Genomic DNA, 12372 nt, shown 5'->3' on the forward strand with positions numbered 1-12372 from the left:
TCTTGAAACTAACAGGAAGTGAGTGTTTGTGCACATCTGATATTATTTTATTCAGTGGGTAAAAAGGACAACCCCTGCTGTTCTATTGGTGGACAGGAACATACCCCACAAGCATAAAAGCAAAAACTAGTTTAAAGGAACATGATACCCAAATGTTGAAGCACTTGAAAGTGATGTAGCATAGCTGTAAAAAACTGACTAGAAAATATTACGTGTCTCTATGTAAAAAAAATAATAATAATTTACCTCAAAAGTTCCTCAGCAGCCACTTCCAATTGTAAAGTGTCAATATTTCCCTCCTCAGTGATCACAATAAAGCAAAGTGTAACTATAGCACTGATGAAGCTGATTGGCTGATGTTTTTTTTTTTCCAACATGCAGCTGACTTGAGTTGAAGAATATTTGAGGTAAAAAATCTTCCTTTTTTACACAAAAAAGTCCAGGGGATATTTTCTTGTTAGCTTTTTTCAGCATTGCAGCAACACTTTCAAGTGATGTAGCATATGGATATTGTGTACCTTTAATTCATCACAAGAACATTTTTTTATGTATTGTATTGTATGATACTCTCAGATGAAAATAAAATACAAATTGGTATTTGTCATAAATGCATGTTGGAAATAAGTGTTTACGGACCATTTATGAACAGCTACTATCAGCCTTGAAGATCTTATAACAAATATAACGCTGTGGTACCCCAGGAAGAGGTATAATTTCTGTATGTATATTGATTTTTTATATATTTGTTGCTCTAGGGTTGGGAATCTGACCAGACACTTATTCCTGAATATAACTAACCATTACATGTGGTCATCTGTGGAAGTAACTTTGGGCATCTACACCTCCCTGTGCCAGTACTTCGATGAGAATGAGGGGAGGTGGAAGACAGACGGAGTTGTACCGCTAGAGGATACGCGACCGGGCCACGCCGTCTGTCTGACCCAGCACCTCACAGCGTTTGGAGCCAGCCTGTTTGTTCCTCCGCATTCGGTTAACTTCATCCATCCAGTAAGGCGACATACAGTATCCTCAATTATATTACATTTATTTATTTTTATGACAACTTCCATATAATTGAAAAGATTTTATAGAGCACTAACGCAATTAGACCAATGATTACATAGAAATTGTTGTATTCAAAGCTGCAAGATGAGACGCTGCACTTTAAACGCAACATGGGTCTTTAAACGGACATAAAACCCCAACTTTTTCATTCATGATTCAGTTAGAGGATACAATTTTAAACAACTTTCCAATTAACTCCTTTTATCACATTTTCTTTGTTTTCTTTTTATCCTTTTTTGAAAAGCAGGAAGGTAAGTTTAGGAATGTGCACATATCTGCAGCAATATATATATATATCTGCAGATATATATATATATATATATATATATATATATATATATATATATATATAGCAGCAGTTTCATTAAAGGGACACTGAACCCAAATTTTTTTCTTTCGTGATTCAGATAGAACATGCAATTTTAAGCAACTTTCTAATTTACTCCTATTATCAATTTTTCTTCGTTCTCTTGCTATCTTTATTTGAAAAAGAAGGCACCTAAGCTATTTTTTTGGTTCAGACCTGGACAGCACTTGTTTATTGGTGGGTGAATTTATCCACCAATCAGCAAGACCAACCCAGGTTGCTCACCAAAAATGAGCCGACATCTAAACTTACTTTCTTACATTTCAAATAAAGATACCAAGAGAATGAAGAAAATTTGATAACAGGAATAAATTAGAAAGTTGCTTAAAATGGTTGCTCTATCTGAATCACGAAAGAAAACATTTGGGTTCAGTGTCCATTTAATGTTATACCTTAACAAGAGCACTAGATGGCAGACATGCACAAGCTACCTATCTAGATATCTCTTTAACAAAAAAATAACACAAGAATGATGCAAATTGGATAATAGAAGTAAATTGGAATTTTTAAAAAAATTGTCCCTGTAAAAAGCTATTTTATGGCACTATATTATGTAAAGCAGCCAGGGATTTAACGTTGTCTTTAAGGTTTCTTGTTAGGTGGTAAGAAATATATTCTTTTTTATATTAATCTATATACTGGCCATGGGTAGAAAATAGTTTTGCGAGAGTGTGTACAAATTGATGATAATCTTCTACAACGCGTTAGTGACGTTCTCAGACGTAACTCATTTTAGTACCGAGCTCCTTAAATTTATTTTACTAAACAATACTGTTCTTATTTGGTTACATACAATACTTGTAATTTAACTCATTTTATAAGACATTTAAAGGGAGGTTATATTGCAGTAATAAAAAGCTTTATATTTAGAACATTTTGTAAAATGAATGCTTGTTGCAAATATTGCAGTGGGTTATACAAATAGTTAAACTTCCTGTGCTATACCTGAGCAGGACATGACTACTGGTGGCTACTTGTATCTGTCCTTCCTGATTGGCCGTATCCTCTCAGTGGGCAGCAGTGTATTGCTGCTCCTGAGTGCAAGTTTAACTGTGTGTTTAACCCTGGGGGTTTGTAACAAGCACATGTTTCATAATAGTAAGCACTAAGCAATAAGTGTTACATCAGTATGTCCTTTCAATAATTTAAAGGGGCAGTAAATACCTTGAGAGTTTTAAATAAAATGTTTAGTTATGCTGAAAGAAACAACTTATACTTAGCTAGTCGATAAGCCTGCCCAGAGGGAAGTCTAATTATTTTTAAACTACAGATGTAGGAACAACCTATTTTGTAAGTCTTCTTTTATATAAATATTAAAGTTACAGGTGTAGCAATACTATAATTTTAATGGACTACTGTCTTAAATATATCAAAAATATTTTCTATATAATAAACTACAGAAATAACTAAGCACCATAACCTAACACCCCCTTAAATTAACCCAAATCACCTAAACTAATAAATTCTAAAGTTACAAAAAATAAAAAATAAACTAAGTTTACAAAAAATAAAAAAGGCTAACATTAAAGAAAATAAAAAAAACAAATTAAAAAATTTAACAAAATTAAACCTAATCCCTATGAAAATAAAAAAGCCCCCCCCCCCAAATAAAAACACCCCCTACTCTAAGAATAAACTACCAGTAGCCCTCAAAAGGGCTTTTTGCAGGGGATTGACCCAAGATAATCAGCTCTTTTACAAAAAATATACAAAGTCCCACCTAAAAGTAACCCCCCCCCCACCCCCCAAAATAAAAGAACCTAACACTAAAAAACCTAAGCTACCCATTGCCCTGAAAAGGGCATTTGTTTGGGCATTGCCCTTAAAAGGGCATTTAGCTCTTTTACTGCCCATCCCTAATCTAAATAAAACAAACTCACAAAAAAAACCTTAAAAAAACCTAAGTCTAACCCCCAGGTTTCAACACCCTGCCATTTTCTGAATTCACCTGGATGCAGCTAATTCTTTTGTCTTCGCACTGCCAACATTCCATTGAGGATGCGTGCGCAACTGCTGACGGCGACGGACATTACAAACGCAATTATAGTATAGATATACTTTAATTATTTATCCCCCCTTTCATGCAGTATATCTCTGAAAATTGAGGATTTTTTTAATTCTGAGACCTGCACCCTGCTGACTTCTCAAGGATAACTCTATGCAATGCAATTCATACTAACATTATTACCGCAATTAGCCTTGTTGTCTGCAGACTAAAGCCCTGATTGGCTCCTCCAAATAAGGCAAATAGTGGGTGGTTTTGCTATTGAAAATCAATTGTAGGAAAAATGATTCTAATTTGTTTAAAAAAAATTTTTTATTTGACTGATATGTTATTTTATAGCAGGGGTGGGCAAGAGGTAGATCGCGGTTTACCAGTAGACCGCGAGTGAATTTTGAGGTGGCCGTCTGGATTTCCAAAGTCTGCACAGAAAGAGAAAGATTTTGCCATCGTAGATGTGTGAGCAATCTATCTCTTACTTATGCAGACTGCTAAACATGTGGCCTATCAGCACGCAGGACTCATATCATGCCTCAGGGGTGTAAGCATTATATATATAAAACTTACATACGAGCTTCAATAGCTCATGTGATCCTCAGCACCAAACTTCTACTACACAACAATCTTAGCTAGAGACAAAAAGTTTCTGATTGGCTGAGAGCCGACGCCCCTTACATTATTTGGCTTGTAAGCTAATATGTTTGAAGAGTAAGGAGGGTATTGCCGGATGCTGGAGGGCACAATCACCCTGGAGCCTGGAGTCGGCGATTAGAAGTTATGCAGAAGGTAAGAAACTTCCAGTCATAGGGATCAAACTAACATCAACTATCTTAGTAACCCCTTGGGCCTTGGAAAACAGAGCTCTGGGAGGCAAAGGGTTTACGGTGGGAGTGGGTGTGGACACTGATTTTGAATTCTATCTGAGGAGTATGTGGTCTGACAGTGCTTGAATCTGATAGTGCTGTATAGCAGACGGACATAAACAGATCCTATGTAAAGTTGTATCTGCTTATCCGTCTGCTATACAGCACTGTCAGACCACACACTCTTCAGATAGAATTCAAAGTCAGTGTCCACGCCCACTCCTGGTTTAGCTTTTTAATTGCTGGTATTGTAGGTAAGACTGACAGGGTGTGTGTGTACCTGCTCATGTCTATCTTTTACTAAGACATCTGTAATTCATAGATAAGTATAAACTGAGTATTGATGTAATGTGGAGTAAAGGGAAGCATGAAAGGAAAGGGAGGGACTGAAGGCTGCTACAAGTGCGGTGAATGGATCGCAAAATGAATGACATATGAGCTGACCAATGAGGGTAAATCATGGTGTTTTTTTTTGTTAGGTGACCACGTCACTTGGAGTAAAATTTGAGGTAGCCCTTGCCTTACAATAGTCTGCCCACCCCTGTTCTATAGCAACACAACATAAATGTCTTGTTATTACAAGGTGGATCTAACATTACATTTAAAGGGACAGTAAACCTTAAAAAATAAAATAAAATATTTAAACAAACATATAATAAAATTATTTTTCCTAATTATATGTTATTTTTTAAAGTTGTAATCTAATAAACTCAATATAAAAATACCCTATTTTGCACTCCCTCCGTTTACCTAATTATGCAAAGCCATTCACGGATGGCTCTACATATAGCCCTCGAGAGCGTGCACCTCCATCCCATGATTCATTTCTTATGCAAGGCTGTCAGTAGGAGGACCATCTGTCTCTGTCTCTATCATAGTCAAGTAATCGTTACTCTCGGCGCGCGAGTGAGTAGCATTTAGCAAACACACATTCGTTTTTACACGCTTCACACTACAGAGACATGCGCAGAGGCGTAACTAGAAACCACAGGGCCCAGGTGCAAGACTCTAAGAAGGGCCCCACCCCCCAAAAAAAGTGAATTTGATACATCTTTTTTTTTTTTTTTACATTTAACACAGAAAAGAAATGTGAATCAGATTACATGTCTGCAAAAGGAGGTACCCTGTGCCCACAGTCTGTGAGATGGTCTGACCCCCTATTACTGTATGTGTAGTGACACTGTTTAACCCACCAGTACTGTATATAGTGAGTCAGTGACGCAGTCTGTAATCTGCCGGTGAGATGGCTGGCCTGACCCTACCGCCCCAGTACTTTATAAAATGACCACAGTAGTCTGTGACATGGTCCAGCCCCCCCCCCCGTACTGTATATAGTGACAATGTTTAACCCACCAGCAATGTATATAGTGAGTCAGTGACACAGTCTGTAATCTGCCGGTGAGATGGCTGGCCTGACCCTACCCGCCCCAGTACTTTATAAAGTGACCACAGTAGTCTGTGACATAGTCCAGCCCCCCCGTACTGTATATAGTGGTACTGTATAGTGACACTTTTTACCCCCTCCCCCCCATGCTGTAGTAACAAGGTCTGTAATTTGCTGGTTCCACAAACATACACACACACATACATGCATAAATACACACACAGTCACATACATACATACATACATACACACACAGTCACATACATACATACACACCCACATACACACATGCATGCATAAATACACACACAGTCACATACATACATACACACCCACATACACACATGCATGCATAAATACACACACAGTCACATACATACATACACACACAGTCACATACATACATACACACACAGTCACATACATACATACACACACAGTCACATACATACATACACACACAGTCACATACATACATACACACACAGTCACATACATACATGCATAAATACACACACAGTCACATACATACATACATACACACACAGTCACATACATACATACACACACAGTCACATACATACATACACACAGTCACATACATACATGCATAAATACACTCACAGTCACATACATGCATAAATACACACACAGTCACATACATACACACACACAGTTACATACATACATACACACACAGTCACATACATACATACACACACACAGTCACATACATACACACACACACACACACAGTCACATACACACACACACACACACATACATACATACATACACACACAGTCACATACATACATACACACACAGTCACATACACACACACACACACATATATGCATAAATACACACACAGTCACATACATACATGCATAAATACACACACAGTCACATACATACATACATACACACACAGTCACATACATACATACATACACACAGTCACATACATGCATAAATACACACACAGTCACATACATGCATAAATACACACACAGTCACATACATACATACATACACACACAGTCACATACATACATACATACACACACAGTCACATACATACATACATACATACACACACAGTCACATACATGCATACACACACAGTCACATACATACATACACACACACAGTCACATACATACATACACACACAGTCACATACATACACACACACACACACACAGTCACATACATACACACACACACACACAGTCACATACACACACACACAGTCACATACACACACACACACACACACAGTCACATACACACACACACACACACATACATACATACACACACACACACATACATACATACACACACAGTCACATACACACACACACACATACATGCATAAATACACACACACATACATACATGCATAAATACACACACAGTCACATACATACACACATACACACATAAACACCAATGGGTAAAACTGAAAGACTAACCCCTGTATTCAGAGACATACACTATTGAATCATCATGTCACACTCACATGATATCAGTGCAGGCAGTGGCAGGTCAACGTTTTTTATTTTAAAAAAAAAGTTGCGACCTCTTCACCCCCTGTAGTTTCGTCCCTGGACATGCGTATATGTTTTAGTCCGAGTGCGCAAGCGGCCGGGATCGCACATTGCTGATTAGCATATTCACTTTGCTAATTTGAATAATCAATCTCATTGGTCAATTGCTTTGAGCCATTTCAGTGACTGCCTGTCGGGGCTGTCTGCTAATGAGAGATAGGGACATGAAGCGGTTTCTTCAAAAATAAAAAAAGTATCGTAATTTATATATAATGTACTTTATTTACACACGCAATGTTTTATCTATGTACTTTAGTAACAGAATATTAGTTGTTAAAATACACAGTTTTATAACCCTTTAATGAGGATTTGACTGTTGTATTCAGTGCACTTTAGTATAAAATATATTTGTAAATATTTAGATAGTGTCAGTTGTTAGTGAGATTATTTGTGGCTAATATAATTACACTAATTATATGTATTTTTTTTGCATGTTCCCTGTTTGTTTCGTTGCTAGATTGTTTGCAGTTATTATTTGCTCAAAACAACAACCTCTAAACACAGTGTAATTGCTTGTAAAAAAAACTGGATGTTAATTATATGCGTCTCTGGGCAACTGGATTCATTTCTACAACCCATTACCACGTTAAATTTAATCAGTCATAGAGATAACCGAGTGTGCTGGTTATTAACAAAACGACAGGATCATAAGTAGAAATAAATGTTTTGTTTCTAACACTCCCACTATACTTTGCGGCATATGCAGCCACATAACATCATTGTTCGGAAGTCTCAGACTTTCTTATACATGTATCTATACTATAATCGCGTTTGTAACGGTTCCGTCGGTGTCGCCCATCCTCAAAGCAAAGCTGCATCCCGGTGGATTCCGAAAATGGTAGGGTGGTGAAAGAATCCATCACCTGGATGCAGCGTAGGCAAACCTGAAGCCTTTAAAAAAAAAAAACACGCAACCGCCCGCATGAAATAACTAAAAAACACATAACCACCCACAAGAAATAAAAAAAAAACCACGTAACCGCATGCACGAAGTATAACAAAAAAAATTAACCTCCCCCACGAAGTATTAACCAACCCCCACATCACAAAACATTAAAGTTATTAACCCCTAAACTGCAAATAACATAATTAAAATATTAACCCCTAGACCGCCAACCCCCCACATCGCAATAAACTTAATCTATTAACCCCTAAACCGCAAAACCCCCACATCACAATAAACCTATTTAACCCCTAAACTGACAAACCCCCACATCGTAATAAATCTAATTAACATATTAACCCCACAATGCAAATAACTAGCCCCCTAACCTAACACCCCCTAAATTAACCCCAATTACTACTAAATTACAAGTAAAATAAAAAATCCTAACATTAAATTACAAAGAATAAAAACTCTAAAATTAAAGAAATAAATAAACAAAATTATCAAAAATAAAAACATATATACCTAATCCCTATGACAATAAAAAGACCCCGAAAATAAAAACACCCCCTAATCTAAACTACCAATAGCCCTTAAAAGGGTCTTTTGCAGGTCATTGCCCTAAGTTAAAACAGTTATTTTACATTTAAAAATTACTAAATCACCCCTAAAAGTAAAAAAAAAAAAAACACCCGCTAAATCCCCCAAAATAAAAAACACTAAAAAAAACCTAAACTACCCATTGCCCCTAAAGGGGCATTTTTATGGGCATTGCCCTTAAAACGGCATTCAGCTTTTTTACTGCCCTTAAAAGGGCAATCATCTCTTTTCCAGACCATTTGATTTGAACAGCCAATAGGTTTTCAGTAGCTCTAATCCTATTGGCTGATTTCAAAATTTCAGCCAATAGGAATGCAAGGTACCCCAAATTGATTGTGGTACCTTGCATTCAATCTTCAGTGTACGACGGACATCGGATAATGAGGAGCCTCCATGCTGCAGAGGAACGCTGCTGAGGATCCACGCATCAAGGACGACAGCTCCGCACCTCCGCTCTGCGCCACCTTCGTTCCCGGATGAAGATAGAAGATGATGGAGCCGCCTGGAAGAAGACCTTCTCCGCTGGACTTCAGGAACGGTGAGTACCTATTTGGGGCTTAGGCTTTTTTATTTTATTTTTTTGCTGTTTTTTTTTTTTTTTTTAGATTAAGGTTTTTTTGAGCTTGAAAAAGAGCTGAATACCCTTACAAATGCCCCTTTAGGGGCAATGGGTAGTTTAGTTTTTTTTAGTGTTAGTTTTTTTATTTTGGGGGGTTTGGTGGGTGGGGGGTTTTTACTGTTAGGGGGGACTTAGTATTTTATAGAGGTAAAAGAGCTGTTTAACTTAGAGCAATGCCCTACAAAAGGCCCTTTTAAGGGCTATTGGTAGTTTAGTATTAGATTAGGGGGTGTTTTTATTTTGGGGGGATTTTTTATTTTTATAGGGGTATTAGTTTAGGTTTACATTTTTTATTTTGGATAGCTTTGTTTATTTTTTTCTGTAATTTTACTTTTTTTTATTTTTTTTAACTTTAGTTTGGGGATTTGTATTTTTTAAACATAGACTGCCCTCTGGGCAGGCTTATCGCCTAGTTCAAACATAAAAGTTCTGATTTGTAAAATACGAAGTGCCATAGTGGTGTAATTGGGATGTTTATTATTTATTAAAGGGAGAGTAAAGTCAAAAATAAACTTAATTTTATTGTCTAGAACATGCAATTTTAATCAAACTTCCAATTTACTTCTATTATCAATTTTGCATAGTTCTCTTGGTATCATTTGTTTAATAGTAATCTTAGGTGAGCTCAGGAGTGTTTATATCACTGTTATACAAAGTTATAAACTGATATAGACACGTGCACTGCATGCTCCTATTAGCCTACCTAGGTTTAGTCTTCAACAAAAAATACCATAAGAAAACAAATTTGATAATAGAAGTAAATTGGAAAGTTGTTTAAAATTGTGTGTTTTATCGGAGTCATGGAAGTTTAATTTTGACTTTACTGTTCCTTTAATAACATTTACACTTTGTGCTGAAGTATATTTCAGAAATTGTTTTGACCAATCGTGTATAAAAGCCAAGAGTCCACTATATGCTGTAAAAATACTAATGTGTATTCTTTTATTCTTCTAATGCTATTTCACCTTTTTAATCTTTTTTAAATACTATTCCTACTCATGAAGTGTGTAATAGATTTTTGGATATACTGTTGTGAAAATAAAGTATATAAGAAAAAGTGATCAAGCTGAAGATGACTAAATAGATTCATTATATATTCTAACACAACATTGCTATTTCAGCCTTTAAAATAAAAAACAAAACCTGCATAGCCAGGGATGGACTGAGACCAACCAGGGACCTTGTGCAAAAATTACAGAAGGAAGAGCCCCCGACCACCTGTCTCATTGCCCATGCCCCTCCCTCATTCTGCTGTCTCCCTGCCCCTGTCCCACTCCTCCCATGCTTCTCCCTCACCTGCTGTCTCCCTGCCCCTCCCTCACTCCACATGCCCCTTCCTCACCCTGTTGTCTCCCTGCCCCTGTCCCACTCCTGCCATGCCTCTCCTACACCTGCTGTCTCCCTGTCCCACTCTTGCCGTGCCCCTTCCTCACCCTGTTGTCTCCCTGCCCCTGTCCCACTCCTGCCATGCCTCTCCTACACCTGCTGTCTCCCTGTCCCACTCTTGCCGTGCCCCTCCCTCACCCTGTTGTCTCCCTGCCCCTGTCTCACTCCTCCCATGCCTCTCTCTCACCTGCTGTCTCCTTGCCCCTTCCTCACCCCCCATGCCCCTTCCTCACCCTGTTGTCTCCCTGCCCCTGTCCCACTCCGGCCATGCCCCTCCCTCACTTGTTGTCTCCCTGTCCCACTCCTCCCATGCCTCTCCCTCACCTGCTCTCTCCCTGCCCCTGTCCCACTCCGGCCATGCCCCTCCCTCACCTGTTGTCTCCCTGCCCCTGTCCCACTCCTTCCATGCCTCTCCCTCACCTGCTGTCTCCCTTCCCCTGTCCCACTCCGGCCATGCCCCTTCCTCACCCTGTTGTCTCCCTGCCTCTCCCTCACCTGCTGTCTCCTTGCCCCTGTCTCACCCTCCATGCCCCTCCCTCACCCTGCTGTCTCCTTGCCCCTGTCTCACCCTCCATGCCCCTCCCTCACCCTGCTGTCTCCATCCCCCTGGCTTCACCAGGGCATTTAACCTCCAGAGACAAGACTCCCACTCTCCAGGACCAGACCCCACACTACAAGGCCCCCGGAGAAACAGACCCCCTCCTATCCAAGCACAAGGACCCTACTTGACGGCCAGACACAGGGCTGCACTCCAGGTCCCCACTCGAGGGCCTCACTCAACCACCCTTGCCTTACTGCGCTAGCTCACCCCAGTTAACATACACTAAGCGGTCAGTGCTGTGCTAGCTTATTTAACCAGCTGTGACTGTGAGCAAAGGTAGCGCACCAGGAGCAGATTCAGTATGACTGTGGTGTACAAAGGGAGTCACAAAATTATGCAGGTGGGACCAGTGCCCCCCTGGGCAACACCACTGATGGCCCCACGTGCTGAGTCCTCTTTCCATGTTAGAGTTGCCACCTCGGCCATGTTTACCTGAACACTTATGAGTTACACATGCTGTAGGATGTGTAGAGGGGACAACATGCATTGTGCTGCTGGACAGCACAAAAATAGTGACCCTGGACAGCACTCTTCATGTTCCTCCCTCACTCATAAGTGTCCAGGAAAACATGGCTAAGGTGGCAAACCTAGTCCGTGTCCTATTTGCCCTGTCTTGCTCTGTCCATCCCTGTGCACAGCTGCCATGAATTTATTTTATGTATACACATATGTTTATATGTGCAATGCATCTGCCTTTTCATTATGTCAGATCTACTGCACTTGCTTCATAGCCTGTATGATTGACAGATATTTGAGGAGCTTGCAGCGATACAAACAAAGAACACCTATACCCCACCAATTAGTAACTGACCAGCATACAGTAGGGAAAGCAATTGACGTACTTTGATGTGCAGTGCACTGTTGCTAGGAAGTGAAGGAAAGCAGCGAGACAATTTAGAAGCCGATTCTCACTTGAGTATTCTTGTTTGATTTCTATGGTGCTCATAGGCAAAAGTCAAGATTTTTTTTCCCCAAAATCTATT

General features: G+C 39.2%; 1 protein-coding gene across 1 annotated transcript in view; it reads left to right on the top strand.

Annotated features, from left to right (window-relative positions):
- PKD1 (polycystin 1, transient receptor potential channel interacting) overlaps positions 1-12372 on the top strand; it is a 302520-nt gene that overhangs the window by 240410 nt on the left and 49738 nt on the right. Inside the window, exon 26 of the mRNA XM_053694512.1 lies at positions 756-1008. Coding sequence (XP_053550487.1) covers positions 756-1008 — 253 coding nt within the window. The remainder of the gene's footprint in view (positions 1-755; positions 1009-12372) is intronic.

This window comes from Bombina bombina, chromosome 11 (genome assembly GCF_027579735.1).
Source record: "Bombina bombina isolate aBomBom1 chromosome 11, aBomBom1.pri, whole genome shotgun sequence".
NCBI lineage: Eukaryota > Metazoa > Chordata > Amphibia > Anura > Bombinatoridae > Bombina > Bombina bombina.